Here is a 19,660-nt window from a genome sequence, read left to right as displayed (position 1 = left end):
GTTTTGTGAATAGAGACATCGATTGATTCTCTCCACTGTTGTAGTATTTCCTGTTTCCAAGGACGTATGGAGGCTTGTGGGTAAAGCTCCACGCACAGTCCACGAATGTGACAATACCATAAGTTTTATTTTCCTTTTTTGAATATGTTTATTATGGAATGTTAATATTAAAATGGATCTTTAAATTGTGGGGTGTATGCTGAATTTATGTGGCTCAGAATAGGGACCAGTGGCTGACTTGTGAACACGGTACCGAATGAACCATTGGACCTCTTAAAGGGCCGGCAGTTTCTTGACAACCTGAACGACTATTAGCTTTCCTATAATGACACAGCTGCATGGTGTTAATTGGCTTATTACATATTGGAGTTTATTTTTAAATTTAAGGGGGCATAACTTGCGGACACATCGAGCGGGTAGAAGGAAATTGCATGAAGTCGTCTGTTTGAGTATGAAAACTACTGTACACGCACAGTTGCTCATGAGAGTAATCCTGTAGTAGTTTAAATGCAAGACAATTTACATTTGAGTTAATGTAATTTGTTAGTGGTGTTCATTCGACTGCTGTTAATTAACCACAAACACGTATTTGAGCTCATACTGTAGCCCCAAAGGTTAGTCAGGGTGGGCCAACGGTTTCCTTCCCTCGGACCAAGAATAGTTTTCTCGTTGGACCCTTTCCGTTTCTTTAACAATACTTATTCAGAAGTGACAAAATTACCATTGTGGGCGTATATGGTAAAATGCAAATTTTATTGAAATGTGCACATTATTTCAGAAGTTAGATATTTAAAATTTATTCTTGCAGCATCTTGTATTTACCACGCTTCTTATTTGGAAAACGTACATTCTACTGTAGGGTTTTCAAGTTAACAACATGTGTGGCACTTGTGCGTAAAGAAGCAGTTGAGATGAGAATCATGATTTTGTTTTCACGTCTTTAGGAATAAAGAAAATGAATGACCTTGCAGTAACAAGTATTAACAGATAATTTTACATTTTGTCTCGGACAGGATATGGCCCGCGAGCCGCCAATTTTCCCACGCTAGATTAGTTTATAAGCGTGGGATCGTGGGTTAATTAGTTGGATACACACTTATGCCTTCTGTCTCAGTGTGCGCGCGCATGCTCAAGTGAAATACGTCATAGTTGTTGTGATACTAAATTCGTTGCATTCGATTGTGTGGGATAGTCTGCATGATTTCTTATAAAGGAACAATTATTAGTTGTTCGTTCAGTATGGATGTCGAAGAACATCATTTAGTTGTCGGTGTGTCCGTTTGGATGTTTGCTTACGATTCCTTTTTGGAGCTAGCTTGTCTACAATGCCTCGTCAGTAGATTAAAGCAAACATGGCAGAAAGAACGTATTACAGAGAAAAGTACAATTTTCTAGGTTAATAACCTTGTCAGCAAACTGTGTTTTGGACTGCTGATGGGTCTGTGCCCAAAAATGCACTGACACCCCATTTTTTTGTGAATTGTATCCCATAGTTAAGTTACCAAAGAGAAAACAAGAAGCAAGCATACGAGACTTCGTATTGCTTGAAGGAACCATCCCCCTAATACAACATCGTGCATTTGTGGACACGACCCTAATGACTTTGGTTTTGCCTGGGGGGGGGGGGGGCATCTCTTTACCGTGTTTAGTTCTGTTTAAAGCTGTGAAAATTCAGTGAGCCGCAGCGAGCGCTGCTGTCGGTGATTAGATTATGACAACCAGTAGGCTACATCGGCGCTCTTTGTGAAACACTTGTGGCGCACACACATCACAGGGACAATGGCAGGGACTACTACGGAGGCACACTTTACACACGCATGCGTTCATACAAATATTGCCGTGCGGATTTATAGATTGTTGAGACAATGATCCGACATTTTTATTGTTTATTACTGCTATTATTCGACTACATACTTCAGACCAGATGAAATTCCTGATTATGTAATAAAATGTTCTGAGATATTTTTCTACTCTTTTACGTCACATTTTCAATATAACTTTATTAGCTGGGAAGTTAGTCTAATTACAGAAAGAGGTTGCTGTTACACGTATTCTTAAGACGGACAACAGAACTCTTGTTGGTAATTGTAAACCTGTCTCGATTTTTAAATAACTTATCATTTTTTGAAGTGTTATACATGATCAACTTTTTGTTTAGTTTAAATGTAAACATCATCCAGATCAACAAGGTTTTATTTCATCAAATTTTACGGTTACTAAGTCAGTAACTTACGTGATCGTTTACAGCCTCTTTGTTTACAGCGACAGTTTTACTCCACATTAATTAGGCCTTCGATAAAGTTTCTCGTATACTCTTATTGGACAAGCTTAATACTTTTGGGGTACATTTGTTTCACGTTAAGTTGTTTTAAAGCTGCTAATCAAATAGGTCATCATTCGTTCATATCTTAGGAGATTTTCGTTTCCCTTCTGTGCATTGTTGGGAGTACCACAGTTCTCCACCCTCGGATATCTTTTGTTCAAAATTTTTAATTGACATTTCTGCTAAATTAATCATTCCAATTTTTTTATTTGCTGATTATCAGAAAACTGGTCGAGCCATAACGTATGTTGAAGATTGTGAACCTCGGCAAGCTGATATTGATTCGACACGCCAATGTCACGGTGAATACTGTTATCCAACTTAACATACTGAAAAATAAAATTATACCACTCACACGTAAGATACCCATTTTAAATACTATGCCAAAGATGTTTTAATTTTGCGTTCTGGCTGTATGAAATATAGTATTGTTACGTTAGACAGTAGTTAGGACGTTAAAATAACAACTGAATTGAATTATTAATGTGTACAGAGTTTGATGGGAAGACTGCATTGAAAGCGTCCACTTCTGGCATAGCGCAGAATAGGTGGAGGGATGACATTAAGATAGATCTTGGTGAAATAGGTTGCGTCAAGAATTTTGGTGGGGTACCCTGAAAAGATGAGACCACGTGGAACACCAGGGAGTAGATTGAAGGATATTATTAAAGTAAATGTTGAAGATATCGGTGAGAGGGTACGACTTGAATTAATATGGCTGAGAATAAGGACCAGTGGTTTGCTTTTATAAACGTGGCAGTGAACCTTGTGTCCCATAAACGGGACTTGTTGATAGATGGTCATTCTGTCAGTGTCATAAGGACGACTTTGTTTCATGGAGTTCCTTAAAAGTCTAACTGTATGAAAAGAGATTGGCCTAAATATGTTAACGATTTAACCCGCCAAATTAACTGAAACGAAATTGTGTATGTGGAAGATACTGTGGGCAAATGAATAGGCGACTGACGGAAAGGCGTAGTACTTTTAGTGATTGCATTCTGTAAACTCTCCACATAATCTTAAATCTAATGATTTCTTAGAAGTGGAACCAGGACTGTAGGACGCGTAGCTTAAAATGTCCTCTACTCCTATTCTCCAAAGCTTCTGTAACACAGCGAAGTAAATTACGAATAACATAAATTTCACATCCCTCATATGCGTGAAAGTGACTTGTATAGCTCAAGAATCCGCGAAACACAACCTCTTACAGTCATAGCAAAATATAACCCCCCCCCCAAAAAAAAAAAAAAAAAGAGAGAGAGAGGAGAGATATGTCTTTTTAGCCCTGAATATTTCGAAGGTTCATGGACCAATGACTGCCTTGTATCTCTAAATATGCTAGTCCGCCTTTCCTCGTACCCCAGAAGTATAGGCGTGCTGATTTGTCGGGGTTTTTCACCGGGTCTGATTATTTCTCAAGCGGGTTGAACATAGGTGGCCTGTGGATTGACCTCCACGTCCACTTGACATCACACACATCGACGTTAATTTTTGGAGCTACGCGAAGAACAGTTTATATTTCTCCTTTGCTGTAATATTTAGAGGAACTTGACAGAGAATACACGATGCTGTGATGAGTAACAATCAATTTTTGCTAAGAAGAACGCGGGATGAAATTGCTTGTGACTGGGGTGTCATTTAATAGCACAGAAATTACTTTAAATCACTATGAAAAGAACCTCGGTGATGGGTGTTTATTTTTTATTAAATAGCTTCAATATGTGTGATTAATTAAAACAAGTACTTAAAACTGTCTGCCAATTTACAGCTACGTTCTACAACTAAGGTACTTGAATGGAGTATGCCCATGCTAAGTTTCTCTATTTTTTATCATATTGAAAATGTTTTAAATCAAACTAATTCAGCTACATTAAAAATCTGACCGTTGTCTTTATCATGAGCGTTAGAAAATAATTATTTTCTAACAGGTACGAGGTGCGATCGGAAAGTTTAAAGACTGTGTCAATAGAGGGCGAACCGGATGTAGTACGAGCTTCTGCCGCTAGGGGGTGCGGCCTACATTCATAGTGAATCAGTGTGCCAGCCGGCATCATCGAATTAGCATTTGTTTCTTAGTTACGGGCGTTTTGGTAGTGCATTACACCGACCCTCCTGCGATTTTGGAATGGCGTGTGCATCAAATTTTGCCAAAGACTTGCCAAAACGGCTACGGAAACCTATGAAATGCTAAAGCAAGCATTTGGGGAGTCCGCAATGGGTCGTGCACAAACTTTTGTGTGGCATTCACGTTTTAAAAATGGCCGAACCTCTGCCGATGATGACGAGCGTTCTGGACGACCATCTTCGAGCACAACGCCCGAAAATGTTACGAAGATTCGGCAGGCCATTCACGAAGATCGACGTCGTACCATCAACGACTTGTGCGACATTGTTGGGATAGGCTATGGGACCTGTCAGCTGATTCTAAAGGAAGAACTCCACATGCGACGCATCCTGTCTGAGGACCAGAAGCAGAATCGACTTCTCGTTTGTCAGGAGCTCAAAGATCTTGCCGGATCGCCGGATTTAGCTCCGTGTGACTTCTTCCTCTTCCCAAAGATGAAAATTCAGCTAAAGGGAAGGAGATTTGAGACGATAGAAGAGATTCAGGCAGAATCGCAGATGGTGCTTGACAGGCTGACAAAGAAAGATTTCCAGGGATGCTTCCAGACTTGGCAGCGGCGCTGGGATCGTTGTGTTCACTCCCAGGGGAACTACTTCGAGGGTGATGGATGAATGTAATACCTGAGATAAGTGTACGGGTTTTTATAGGCGCAGTCTTGAAAATTTCCGATCGCACCTCGTATGCATTTGGCCGTATCACCGTACACAATGCACATATGCCAAGATTTCAAAAATCCTAAACAGAACAGAAATGTACCCGCGAGCAATTAGAAACTATTATGTGAAAGCCTCCACTATCAAAAGAGGCATTTAAAATGCTTCATAAATACAGTTAAAAATTAAAACGGTTTTAACTTCTCGTGATTTAATTCGAGATAAATTTAACAGTTGCGAGTCGAATGTTGAAAATTAATGGCACATGAGTTGTGTTCAGAAAGATGCACGTTGGTTACTCTGTTATCCTGACGCTAAAATGGCGTCTGACAACACTCAGCGCCGCGTAGTTTGCTATTGTCTCACTAAACACAACTTGATCGATATTTGTGACCTGATGGTTATGATTTCCGTTGACAGTCTTTGAAAGTATGAGTACGACAGCGACCTGGCACCATGTTCTCTACTGGCCATATTCCCTTTAAGTACCTTTTGTCTCAAATTACATTGAGGATGTTCAGTTTGATAGTAATGATTTCGCCTGCTAGACTTGGTAAGAGCGTTGGTACAATCGCACCGATTGATGCAGTGTACTGGAATGCTACTGATTTCTAGCCACAATGAACGTTTTGATATCAAATTCGAAAAGAGAAGTTTAGTCACCAGTCTTGTAACAGATATTACATAACGCAGCAGTGAATAAAACTGATGGTGTCTGACTTACAAATGTCGACCATTAAAAATATTCAGTGTAATTTATGTAGCGAATGTGTGTTTGTGTGTCTTTTCTGTTCCTATTTCAGAACAGATTTCAGTGTAAACGTTGTGAAAACCTCAAATCATACATAAAAAAAGATGACATCAACCGATAGGAAGAATTAGGGACACTTCCCATCGTCTGTGTCGCAAGAGATTAGAACTGCTACTTTAACTTATTAGTAACTTTAATAATTGTCTTGTTGTAATTGGTTGCGCGAACACGTGATTGAAGTTGGCCATGATGACGTGACAATCAGCTGAATATTAGCCGAGTTTTAAGGTCTTCAATGGCTTCCAAACCAAGCATAACTAGGCAATATCGCGAGCTCATTAAAGTCCCTCTATTACTTATGAGTGAAAATTGATTCCTGGATTCAGTTTGTTCTCCAGCAGTGTAACGCTTGCTTGCGTCAGTGGTTTATTGGTATAAAGTTTATCAAGTGTATATATTGTACCCGACAAAGTGAAGTTTGATTGGAGGTTGCCATGGAGTTCGGCTACAGACCACCTCTTAGAATGTACCGCTGGGCTGTTCAGGATAAAAGATGGAGACAGGTAGGCTGCAGTAAATACATTTTTGTTTTATTTTGCCGTCTAATCGGAGCTATTTTAAGCTTTGATTTACTTATGCAGATTAGACTTTCATTACAAATGGCCACTTTCATGTGTGCAAACTCTTTTCTTGTCGTCAGCGGGTCTGGTGTTTGAAAGTTATCGAAGAAAAAGGAAATACAGTTTTTAAAATCACTTGATATAACACACATCTGTTATTAACCCAGTACATTTTATGAAGTGATAGCAAGTGAGTGAGTCGGTATGAAATAACCAGCGAGGATGGTCGACCGGTGTTCTGATCCAACGGACGTTGAGTTTCACGTGGTCATCACTCCATTCAGTATGCTGTCAAATGGTACGAGGTGACCTTTTCAATACGAGCCATCAAATCTATGCTCACGAGATCAATTAACTGTATCAGAAGGGCAAAATCTTAAGTCTTCTATCTCATAGTAAAGGCAGTCGGAGCTCGAGCCTGATAAATAAACTAGACACATGAGTACCTGCTCATTGTATCATCATCATCATAACTGTATATTGTACGTATTATGTATTAAATTACGATGATCTTGTATGTTAGAAGAGGTACATCACACTGGTACTGTAGTGTTTATCGAAAGCCGTATCTCAAAAACTTGCTACAGCTGTACACATTGTTAAACGTCTGTTGAGCACTTTGGACAAAATGTTGACGTCACTCTCTACCTTTCGTACGCTCTCAGATGTGGTGGGCCTACACAGAAAAGCGAGGATTTGCGTTATCTAATTTAAATATTTCAAGTTTATCTTCTTTTAAAGAAAACGAAATTCCAACCTGAGCGATGTTCAGTTGTGCCTGACTAAATTGTGTGTGATTAAATGAAAATTATGGAAGCGATATGCGCATATTTCAAGGCAATTTCGGAATATTTGTCTGGTGAACTGGGGGTAATCAAAAATAAAAGCTGTCCCACTATACGCCATGTAGGCGGTTGGGGTGAGAGAAGGTGTAACTCCTACTCATTCTTAACCTCGGCACTAGATGGGGGTGAGTGATCAGCTTCACGCTCCGGCTGCTATTGACCTCTGAGAAAGGACCCCGACACCCATTGGATAGGAGGCTGTGTGGGCCCCAGAGCCGGTCTGGACGCAGAGGTTAGAGGAGAAATACTAGAGCAAGTTTTGTATTAGGAGACTTCTCATTGCTGTTCAATTTTCCTCCATACCAGGCTTGTTTTGACTTCACGTAACTTGATAATCGATTCTGAGTTCATAATTGAAAGGCATCCCAATAAACAAATTCTGTACAGTGTGCGTCCGTTAATACAGTGTACGTAACATTTGAATCCTCTGAATTCGAATTTAACCTTGTACTGTTATTCAGTAGTGAGGAACGTTTACAGTGACGTGATAAATATTCCACTATTTCCAATACCTTATGATTCGACGAACAGCGGGGCTTCAGAACACGAAATGGCGGAAAGGCTTGATTGCATCACACACAGCAGATGCTTTCGACTCCTTGCTAATGGACCCGATAATCTCTCCTTGCGTGTCTTGCACACAGCTTGACGATGCACTATACCTATTTGAGCATGCCGTGGTCCAGCCATCGTGAATTTCGCGCCATGGTTTTGGTAACTTGAAGGATGACATTGTTGATATGAAAGTGGTCCCACCATTGATGTGTAACGTGAAGTATATAAGTTATAAAGTCAGTGGAGTGTCTGCTTTGCGTTTATAATTACGCTTATATGTGCACAAGAACTTTACGTAACCTCATTTGAAGTATTTTATTTATAATAAAATTTTCTTTTGTGCTATACGTTCTTTTTAGAATTCCAGTGAAGTTGCTTAGGAATCGGAAATTGCTTTGCGTTAATAGATGCATCGCCAAGAAGGGGAGATGAAATCAGAAGAGTGCCTACGTATTTTAACCAATTTTCCTTTGTTAAGGAAATAAAATAGGTTTATGAAATCACTGTGATGTCATTTAATGTCTTTAACCCCGTTCAGTTTTGAATCATTTGTCCGATTTTAACGAAACTCGTCAAGAACGTTATGCCGTTGGAAGCAAACCAAATCTGGATGGTTTCATTTCGTACAGTTGGCAGCAGCAACATGGCCGACGCATGAATTGGTCAGGTGGGAGCGACAACAGCGCCACGTAATATAAGGTCCTGACGATGCAAGATACTAGATGATTGAGAAATATGCAACTTCTTTATCTAAATCGACAACATGCTGGCTGTGCTAAAATATGTATCTATCAGTTTGTCATAGGTAATTTAATAAGCCATTAAAGTTAAGCATTTGACATCTGGAATGAAGGTCATGCTTATGAGTACAAAGTAACATGAATTATTAGATGGCAGAACAATTACAAACGTGACATTGGTACAAAACTTTTAAGTTACATCTGAGAGTTTTTCACGGACTCTATACAGCCTACAAATAATAAATTATTAGAAAAAATATATCACTTGTTATAAACCGTTTTGATACTAATAACATTCAGTAACATTAAAGTTGCAGCGATAATGTGATCCGGGTATGATTCGAACGTATCTGTGCACGAGCTCCGAACGCTAACTCATGTGACACTACATTTTATTGCTAGATTATAAACTTACATTTCAAAATAACATCAACAGCACAAGGTGAATTATACGAAAACTGTGTAGTATTAAAGTAGGCTCTGATCTGACGGTAACTCGTTCATGTGTGAAATTGAAATAAAAATTGTTATGCGCGTTTGAAATAATGGAAATAAAAATTGCCTTGAAGTTCATAGTTTTATGCTAGTAAAGCTTCTCTGAACATAATGCATTATAAATCAATTGTCCAAAATGTAACGTTAAGGAGCTAACGAACTGTTAAACAGTTATCCTTGAATTAAGCTGACAGTCGATATCAGGATATAATATATAAGGAAGAGTAGATTACTGTCATTACCGTCAATTTACAATTCATTAATGTTAACATTTACTTTTCTCAAATGGATGATTGTTTCATCTTACGAATTGGAACTGCAGATTGCGTCGCGTTGGTTGATGCAGTTGGGTATTTGAATGGAGAATTGTGTATTTTAGGTAGGGAGTAATTTTATAATATTCTGGCTGTGCCGGACAGCCTGAGGAAAAGTGATAAATTCTTATGACACGATTTCTACGCTTGGATTCAAAAACGTTTCCTCGTTCATAACATCGGATGTGCAACCCTGAACTTGAAAGTTTTGTGATTCTAGATTCTCAGAAGAGCATATTTGAAATTTTAACCCAGTGGTAACTCTTATGCCCCACCTGCTTTAAAAAGCAATAAATTCATATTTGTATTTATCGGCTTTGTTATAATTTGCCGTAAACAGTTATTATTTCCTTAAAACGCATAACGAATTGTTCTTTGTGATGCTGAAGAGTTGCGTTATACTATGGTACGGACTGAATTATTAAATATTCTGCAGACGAACTTTGGCTTTAAACGGTTATTTTCCATTACCATACTCTTAGTCAGAGATCTTGTGTATTCTGTTCTGTATAATAGAAGATTGTTTATCCTTGGTGATGGCGGCAGGAAGCAACTCTTAAACGTCGACTTCTACCAAATATGGCGCACCAGTTCAGAAGACAGTAATATTCATACTCGCCGCCTTGAGAACCTGATATCGCACCTCACAGTAGGTTGGTAGTTATTCTAGGGGTCTGGAGTAAAGTGGGGCAAAGGTGTACAGAGGGAAATAGTGCGTATTGAAGTTTATGGCAGTTAGCAGACTTTGAAGTGATCGAAGAGACGATTTGTGTGAGTGTTGCCTTGTGTGTGAAAGCCTTGATAAATAAGGTCCGAATTTCAAGCATCTTTTTGCCATTTTTAATGTGTTATGCGGAGTGTGTAAAACATTTAATGTGTAAATCTATTGCGGAATTGCAAAACTGTGTTCTCGAAAGCGTAAGCAAAGTTGCATGTAAAGTACAGCAAACCTTAGCGAACGTAAGAAATGCACAGCGTGGGAAGAGTTCACACGGCAGAACTGGGTAGAAATACGCGGGCTCTTTAGCTAATTTAATAACAAGTTACGCCCCAGCCTTGGTCAAAAGCGAACCTAACCTAAACAACCTCATGCACATTGATACAAGTTGCGAAACGTGATGTTTGCAGTTTGTCAGTTGCACTGACCCAATACACGTTGATACCAAGTGATTATACAAGTAGTTGTCTTGCCGCTAAATGTGAATCAACATCAAGGATTGCTCCTGCATTATTTGTGTTTTATACGTCTTTTGGTTCTTAAAATACAAAGCAGTGCATAAAATTCTACCGGTTATATGTACTTTTGACAGACTTTGTCAAGTTGCCTTCCGAGTTTCCATCCTAGATGTCACTCGATCTGTCCGGCCGCTTCAAGGTTGCACGAGCAGGTGTGCTGTATTAATGATGTTTCTCCTTACTCAGAGCGAATTATTTTGTTAACTTACTCGTACTGGTGTTGGCCATTGCTGACGTGTGCCACAGCACGCCAAACGATGAGCATCGCGGCTGAGGAAATGTTTCCTACCGGACTCGTACAAAAACCTCGTTCTGTTCCGACCCTCCTCACTGCTCGTTCGTCGTTTAGCTGGCAACATAACCAATACAACAGATGACAAGTGTAAGTTTCGTAAGCTGTATCTAATTCAGCAAGTGATACCTGGATATTTTGTTTGCGTTGCAGCCCCCCGAGAATGAACTTCAGAAGGGCGGTGCGGGAGAGCGGGTCATGTCGGAGCACCAGTTGCGGGTGCAGCGCTCTCTCCAGAAGCTCAATGTTCCGGATTGGTACAAGAACTCTAACGTTGCCCGCGGTCCGGAGGGCTTCCTACTCAAGCGGAACAGCGACGCGGGGCACGGATGGCCCGGTCTCGGCTCGAAGACCACGTCTCTCTCCAGCCTCGGCTCCACGCAGTCCGCAGCTGCCAGAAGCCCAACAAGTGAGTACACTTTTCAGAAGAGTGATGCGAGGGTTGTCTTTTATGGAACGTGGATCATGCTGGCAGACGAATTATTTTAAGGGGCAATCAATGTCATATCAGACCGTTTTAATAGAGTATGTGTGTCTTCCCAGTGTTCCAGAGGATAATCCACTGTTTAAAATAGCGACGTTTTGAACATTACATATCGCTGTTAATTACGGTAATTCAAAAGTTTTTAAATGTGCAGTCCATGGATGGCAGGACGTTTCGGGTAGGTTCTGTTTGGAAATCCTAAGGATGCAAGCAAGACACAGTTCTCTCACATTTCCCAAATTCTACAGTTGCAAAGCCGAGTCCTAACAGTATCAGAATTTGAATTAAAAACTACCCAAAATGTGCATAAAAGAGCCTGTTGAAATTTCATGGTATCGTTCAAAACACAAGAACAAGAAGGTACTCAGTTTTTCAAATATATTACCATGTTTCAGAGGAGAAATTAAGCATAAAAATCACAAAATAGTTTTGAAGTGCAAGGTCTTCAGAAATAAATCTTGTCAAAATCATGATACGTAAATGAACGACTATTTACTGCGTTTATTTTAAAATGCCTTTATTTGTTCTAATTATACCGGTAGGCTATTTGTCGGCTGTGCCAGTGCACTAACTTAAGGCCTGACCGCCACGGTGGTCTAGCGGTTAGAACGCTGGGCTTGTAATACTGGGGTCCCGGGTTCGATTCCCGGCGGTGGTCAGATTTACAACTGGTGTTGGGCAAGGCCGTGGTCCAGGCATCACGGAGTTTTCCTCCGGGGTTTCCCCGGTTTCTCCGTGGCATCCCAACAATTACTCCACTTTCATCATCATCTCGCGAGAAAGGGATCACAGCAGGAGCGTTAAATGCCGTCGTCCCGGTCGAACCCATGTACTGATGGGTCGTGAATCCTGCTAACCACCAATGCACACCATTCAGCATGGATACGAGAAAAACAAATCAAAAAAACTTAAGGCCTGCTGTTGCATATGGGTTCAAATGTTACTCAGTAATTTTCTTTAACAAAATTCTTCATTAGTCAGATATATGATATTCTTTTGCTTGAGTAATCTTTGAGTATCAGGTTTAATTGCTGTGACTCACGTGAATACTTCGATAATTTGTTGTGGATCTCATAATATTTCTTCTGTGTTTAACAAGTTGTCTTGAGCAACTGTCCAGAATGGGAGATGATGATTAACATGGATGTTAACACTGGAATATCATGTAACTTTTTATGAATCTTATATGCAATGTAAGTCTTATATTATTTGTCGGAGAAAATACAGTAAAAAGATTCCCAGATTTCGACTTATCAGCAGTATTTGATCAGAGCTTAAACATTTCTATCTTATGCTCCTCGAACAAGAAATTGGAATATCAGAAGTGACCGATAGAACTGCAACAAAACAACTTACCGATCCAATAATTTTTCTACCTGGTTATCGATCAATTGTTGATGGAGGCATGGTTTTATCTGAATGGGCACATAAGCATAAGAAAATAAATAAATTGACAGTGGAACCACGGTTCCGTAGTTAACGTTGATTAACGTTTAACTGTTGAAGTATATTTGTACTGAAATAAAATTTTATTTACACATTAATGTATACCGTTACATATTATCTATACGTGACGTCATCCGCCGACAGCTTATCTATGTGATACGTCATGTACTCAACACACTCGGGAATGGTTAGGTTGGTCATGCCGAAACCCCACCTGAAATCTACAGAGCCCATCTAGTAATGATTGTACAAAAAATTTTAGCTGCTAATGCGCTGTGCAAGGGTGCGAAAAAATTGTTCAAAGTTGGTATGTATATTTAAAATTCGCTCCGCCGCGCATGCGCGTGACAGCAGCGCGCCATTCACCGGTACATTACAGCGGAGGGCGTGGGCCAGGCGCTGGTGAGAAGGCAGGGAAAGATCAGTCTCCGGGGAGCTAGAAGCTTAACTATTGTTGTTTGCGCGTAGTAGAGGAGGTGTTTTAGTGACATTGTGATTACCAGATCTTTCAATACAATGTGGAACGCTGTCAACGTTTTGCGACTTGCAATGCAGGTCTATGAAGGACGCAATATTATAGCCAGGTCACACAACACGATTGAAGACCAGCAGATGTGTGACCTTCTTGTGCAGATTTTGGACAATCAAGATTTCTGTCCAGATTATTTCATCGAAACCACTGACACGCTGGACATTTTAGACAATGAATACGAAGGTACTGAACAACCTGATCAACCACCTGATAGCGATGTACCTGTCAGTCGGTGATCAAGCGATGACGAACAGTCATCACATTCAAGCTACAACCATGCTTGATTCCTAATATAAAATATACTGGAGAAATACCCGTCAAAAGTAGCAACAACAATAATCTTTTGAAACTATTCCCATTCATTGCACATTACACCCCAGACTCAATGAAATTTTATAAAGTTAATTCCATCAATTTTCCCTTCCCTGTCGCAAAAAGAAAATCCCGTTTCTGTTACCAAAGATTGAACTCAAATGTAAGCGCAGTGCTGGTGGAGTTAAAACTGTATCTGTAATTTCGTAGTTCTGTGGAGGGTTCAAAGAAAGAATAACGAAACACTTTCATTGCATTTCAACGATGGGTTCATGTCTCTTACCCCCTAAACCATAGGCAAATCCTCCAGACAGAAGACATTCATCAGTCAATAATTCAAAACAACAAAATATTTAACTGTAAACGTTTCCCTGAAAATTATTGAAGTCTAAGTGCATGAACTTGTCCAACTTACAACAAAAGGGGTGTCCAAGATATAGGGTATTGTGGACATGTAAAATTATAGGATATTCGCCGGTTTCAATTAAAAGTGTCCAATATATAGGGGTTACTGTATATTAGTTCATGTACATAGTAGCTATGGATGAGTGAACAGTCTTTTGTTTCGGTGCATTGTTTCCACAAAGCATATAAAACACCTGCGTATTATATACATATAGATGGTTCCTATGTACTTACTTATTCAATAAACTACGCGCGCGCGTGTATGTGTGTGTGAGAGAGAGAGATTTCTTAAGTCTTTCCCTGCCTTCTCACCAGCGCCTGGCCCACGCCCTCCGCTGCAATGTACCGGTGAATGGCGCGCTGCTGTCACGCGCATGCGCGGCGGAGCGAATTTTAAATATATATACCAAATTTGAGCATTTTTTTCGCACCCTTGCACAGCGCATTAGCAGCTAAAATTTTGTGTACAATCATTACTAGATGGGCTCTGTAGATGAGCAAAATTTCAGGTGAGGTTTCGGCATGACCAACCTAACCATTCCCTTGTCAGTCTAGAACCGTTCTTTGTTACCAAATAAATTGCCAAAATTCCTAAACCGTAAGAGTTAGCTGAAATCTGTTTGAAAATTTGAAAATCTCGTGTTTATTTACGTATTTCAATCGCAATATGTCCAGATCTAACTCTTACGCTTTAGGCGTGGCAAGCTGTTGAAGTTAAGGAACGAGCGTATATTTATTACATGTTTTGGGTAATTATTTCAACAATGCGTAAAATATGCATTATAGAATAAAGCAAACATCATGTAGAAAAAGCCCTTTATTTACTCTTTAATTTACATATAGGTTTATATTCTCTATCTTACATAGGTCTCGAGTTATTGGCGTTTGAAGAAGTTACACACCAGCGTTACCTTAATCTTACAGTTTCCGTCGTGATTTTATAAACGTTATTCAACGTTAATATACTGGAGTAGAGAAAGTCTACATCTTATACATGAAGTTGCAGTTCATGTTTAAAAATTGGGGTTTTATGCATAAATTATTAATTCTTAAGGTTATGTAAGGCTACCACTGATCAAGAAGGAAAGGTGCCAACTGACACCATTATTAGCTCAGATGAGAAAGGCCATGCTCTGGCACAGCCACCAAATAGTCTGCTTGTACAAAGGTTATCCAAGTTAATGCTCAGAATTCAGAATTGTTTTCATTACACTAGACAACAAATTTTAATGAGTTGTATATGTCGGAAATGAAACTAATCAATCTTATGTATTTTCGTCCGCTAATTTCGAAAATGACAATAAAAAAGCTTAGTTAGTTCGCGTTTTGAAGATATTTTGTACTTTGTAAAATATCACCAATAAATTCGTCCATATGATATGCAAATGTTTAAAAATTTTACCTACCTTATAGACGTTGTCTTTTGGCCTTTCTTCAGTATTTTACCTCGGGGGAATCTCTTACCACCGACCAGCAGTAATCAGCTATCATTGATGCGCTCCATTCCCCCTGATAACGCCACCAATTTATTAAACATCCCTTAGGGATGTTGACTAGACCTACAGGAAGCAATAAAACCTTCTCCACCCTTGTACAGGCTGTTTCTGAAGTAAGTAGTCCATTACAGTTCTGAAAATTACGAAAATTGAGCGAAACGGCTTGGTGTGATTATCTCCGAAATGCGAACCAATCATGCAAAATGAATGTCATTTTCGTGTTTAGAAGCTCAAAATTAGTAAAAATTGGCAAGTTTCTTCTCTGATATATTTTGGCTGTTGAACAGTGTTATTGTTTTATATTTCCCCAAATGATTACAGTATTTTAGTGCTCGTATCCAGTGAGTATTTGTTCATATCACAGGTCAACCAATAATATACCAGTCCAGAACCCCCGTAACTGTTGTAATTAAAACTTTGAACTGACCAGCAAATCACGTGTGAAAGATCCCACCCTTGCAAGTGATCTGGAAGTTAGGTCATGAACACGTGCAGTACGATAGTGGACACAGTTGACGGCGGGCTTTCAGCCAGTAAACAAAACTTTTGTACTTTTTATGGGAAGTTGTGTATAATACTATCCAAATTTCAAAAGTAAAAGTGTTCTGTGTTTTTCTTTTATTAGTTGTTCCTAATTTGTTTATTTATAAAAATAATACCACGTCAACCCTGAGGTGATCCTTGTTCCCCACTGACTCTAGTTCGGGATATAACTACCGAGTCTACAATTTATGAGGCTGCGGTCGTGCTTGCATTTCGTGGTCGGCCGGCGCCCCGTTGATGTGGGCGGGAGTCGTGCGCGTTCTTCCAGTGGGTGACCGGCGAATCAGTTTCAGTGATGGTAGTAATAGCGAACTACGAATATTTCTCGTCACTAATACATGCTATTACATTAACTGTTCTTACCTTAAATCACAAAAAATGTTCAAAGTGACTTACTTGTGCTTGCAGGCGACTTCACATCTCGTTAACATGTTTCGAAATACTCGACGAAGCTCTTCTTGGGAAATTGCCGAAATCAGTTGTCGAATATTTTCTGTACACACACTGTCAGACAACATCTTCTGTATCCCAAAATTCGGAAAGGGCATAAAATCCGTATTGTTCCCCAGTATTCAACCAACATGTAATTACTTACAATTAGAAGATATAAGTTGGGAGTGTAAAATGATGTATTGGTAAGCATCTGAAAACAGAAGAATTTTTATTTTATATAATTTACTAGATGAAGCTTACCTCAACATCTAACTTTTATTATTTATTTTGTTTGTATTAAAATCCCTCTGCATAAAGATCCAAAATACATAAAATCGCAAAATCCAAAAAGCCATAGTTCCCAGGGGTTTCAGATAGGGGGTCTGGTGTGTGAATGCGTGAGTGTGTGCGTGCGCGTGCGTGCTCAATTACTTGTGATTCTTATGGCACTTATTTCTAGAGACTTTGCACTTCAAAATAAATATTAGCATAAGTGAAATGCATAATTTCTTTGAAAAATGCATTACATTATGCTGAATTTGTCTTGTATGAAGCATGTTTTTAAATATTCTGTCTACAGTCAGACTTAATGTGCCATTTGTGACGAATGTTTCCAGTTAGTTACACTTCAGGCAGCACGGTTTGGAAGAAAATCATCCAAAAAGAATATTCATGTGGAATATATTTGTAAAATTATTGTTTTCCATTTTATTTGTTAGAGTTAATATTCACAATACTTCATGTTGGATGCAGGCCACCTGTTGAGCCCCAGCCCCACGCCTCACGTGTTTACTCGGTGGAGCACAAGTCGTCTCAATAGTGGTGGCACCTCTGCCAGCACCTCGCCTTGTGGGTCCACGCGCTCTTCATTCAATTATCGGCAGCCGTACCTGGGATGGAGGTCTCAAGAACGGCTCGCGAGACCTCGCACTCCAGCGGAGCGGCTTGCTGTAGGACTACTGCCCGCACAACAGCAACAGCATCAGATCGCTAGCCCACAAAACATCATCACCCCCCAGCAGGAGCTTCAGCAGATACTGCAGCAAGAAGTGGAACTCGAGCAGCTTCAGCGAGAGGATGAGGAACAGGTATTAAAAAAATTTGTTTGGTGGAATGTCACTATCAGCTGTGATATGGACGTGTTTGTAGTTTCTTTAATTTTGAAACCAGAGAGAAAATGACTGATGTGTAGCAGCTACTCTGTGACAATGGAGGAAAGTACCTTCTGTGACTTGCCTTCACAGGTAAGATGTATTCTCATAGCCATGGGAAAATTGTACTCTGTACTGTTTTCAATCGCTTTCTTTTTTAAGTTCCATTATCTTCATGTGATATTTTATATCACTGAATCAGCTGCAGGAGTTAATGTGTACTTGTATGTGTATGCGTATAATTGGAAATATCGTTGGGTATGTATTAATAGTTTGTGCCTGACAAAGTTAGATACTCATAAAATCTGCGTGCACAAATGGAGTAGGATTATCTTTTTTGCACTCTCACTCTGTCTAGTTATTTGCATTATTTGCACAAATTTGATGCTCTGAGACTAATACATTGGCTGTATTGAGGATTAGGAGTGACGTTACTGATTGCTGTATTTTATTCTAACCCCATGCAGCAGCAAATGAACGGAGTGAGATGTTATACATTTGGCTGTATCTCAAAGTATTAATTCTTCTGTCAGCATTGAAATCTTATCATCGTAATCTTTAAATGAACAAGGATGAAGTATATATATTACAGGCCTAATCAATCTCGTGTGACAAGGTTTGTGTACATAATCTTCGCAGCAGATAACTGACAGCAATTCAGTTCTCCATTTCACATTTTACTTCTGTTTATTAAGTAGGAAATTATTAAACTGTACGGGGGGGGGGGGGGGGGTGATACATCTTGTATCGTACATCAGTTTAACTACATCTTACATGATTTTTACCCTAATGTGGTGGTCCTGGAACCGTCCAGAATGATTACATACCACTGGACCAAATCGTGTGCCAATAATTTTAATTGATTGACTTTCTGCAGTAACCATGGTGATAAAAACTAATACTTTTTTTTAATTACCTTCACAAACATGTTTATTACAGAGTTTCGGTTTTTTGTTAAATTTGGTTTTATATATTTAAAAATAATTTTAAGTGGTTCTTATAAGTTTTAGAATCACTCAGCAGTTTCCATGCAAATCCTTGAAATTATTTCATTGCCTAAGATTTCGCTATATATGTAATGAATGAAATATTCACGAAAGTAAATATAAAGTTTATCATATTATAATATTACACAGTATTACTGTGTGTTCCTCATCACTACTTTGAGTTTTGAGGAAAACAGTATAACTTCATGAGTACTGTGTTTATATCTCAGTTCTTGCAGTGACTTATATTAGGAAGATATCCATTGAAAAATTGATGGACAGTATAATTTGTTATACAGTCAAACCCCAATACAGCATCCCTCTGTATACTTCCATTGTCACATTGTGCTCATGAAAGCCTAGAAACAGATAATCCCTGTGTAATTTTCAAAGGAATCTTGTTAATGTGCCACCCTTACTAGTGACAGTCCACCAATATCTGTTGTACAACATTTGTACCATTTAGCGTTATAATATAGTCCAATGTAGTGCCATAGTATTGTGTTACCAGCAGCAATACAGACAACTTTAAAGATCTCGGCATTAACAAATGAAACCTAATTAGGTAAGTAACCACCTACGTTTCCTTGACAAGGGAGTTGGATTGTAAATTTAAATGTAATGAGGATTGGCATCTTTAATTGTGGTATTGCCTTTAGACAGGGCTCTATAGACACATTGGTTTTCATAGGCCTCTCTTCATGATTTCATTTTGGTATTCCAGACACTTGGTCTGTACCAGATGAAGCCTGTCCACCTTAAGGCTGTATATTGTAGATCACATTTATCCACAGGTGTGCTGGAACTGCCAGTTCTTCTGGTGGTATGCCAGAACCATTTACTCCCAAAGAGGTGACATTATAAGTGGTAAAGGTAGATGTCTCACATGTGGTGAATTTTCTGCCCCTGGTTATCATCTCAGCA

General features: G+C 39.2%; 1 protein-coding gene across 18 annotated transcripts in view; it reads left to right on the top strand.

Annotated features, from left to right (window-relative positions):
• The window catches only part of LOC110836754 (uncharacterized), a 296,171-nt gene that overhangs the window by 221,703 nt on the left and 54,808 nt on the right, over positions 1 to 19,660 (top strand). For all 18 annotated transcript variants that reach the window (XR_015532655.1, XR_015532654.1, XR_015532656.1 and 15 more), the window contains exons 4-5: positions 11,103 to 11,358; positions 17,353 to 17,687. Coding sequence is in view for 11 of the 18 variants with exons in the window: in XM_087340718.1 (XP_087196844.1) it covers positions 11,103 to 11,358; positions 17,353 to 17,687 (591 nt within the window). In the remaining 7 variants the exon portion in view is untranslated. The remainder of the gene's footprint in view (positions 1 to 11,102; positions 11,359 to 17,352; positions 17,688 to 19,660) is intronic.

The sequence above is a fragment of the Zootermopsis nevadensis genome, unplaced genomic scaffold (genome assembly GCF_977971745.1).
Source record: "Zootermopsis nevadensis isolate Lab colony 2312 unplaced genomic scaffold, Znev_1.0 Znev_ptg000061l, whole genome shotgun sequence".
NCBI lineage: Eukaryota > Metazoa > Arthropoda > Insecta > Blattodea > Termopsidae > Zootermopsis > Zootermopsis nevadensis.
This window is presented reverse-complemented; position numbering and strand designations above follow the sequence as displayed.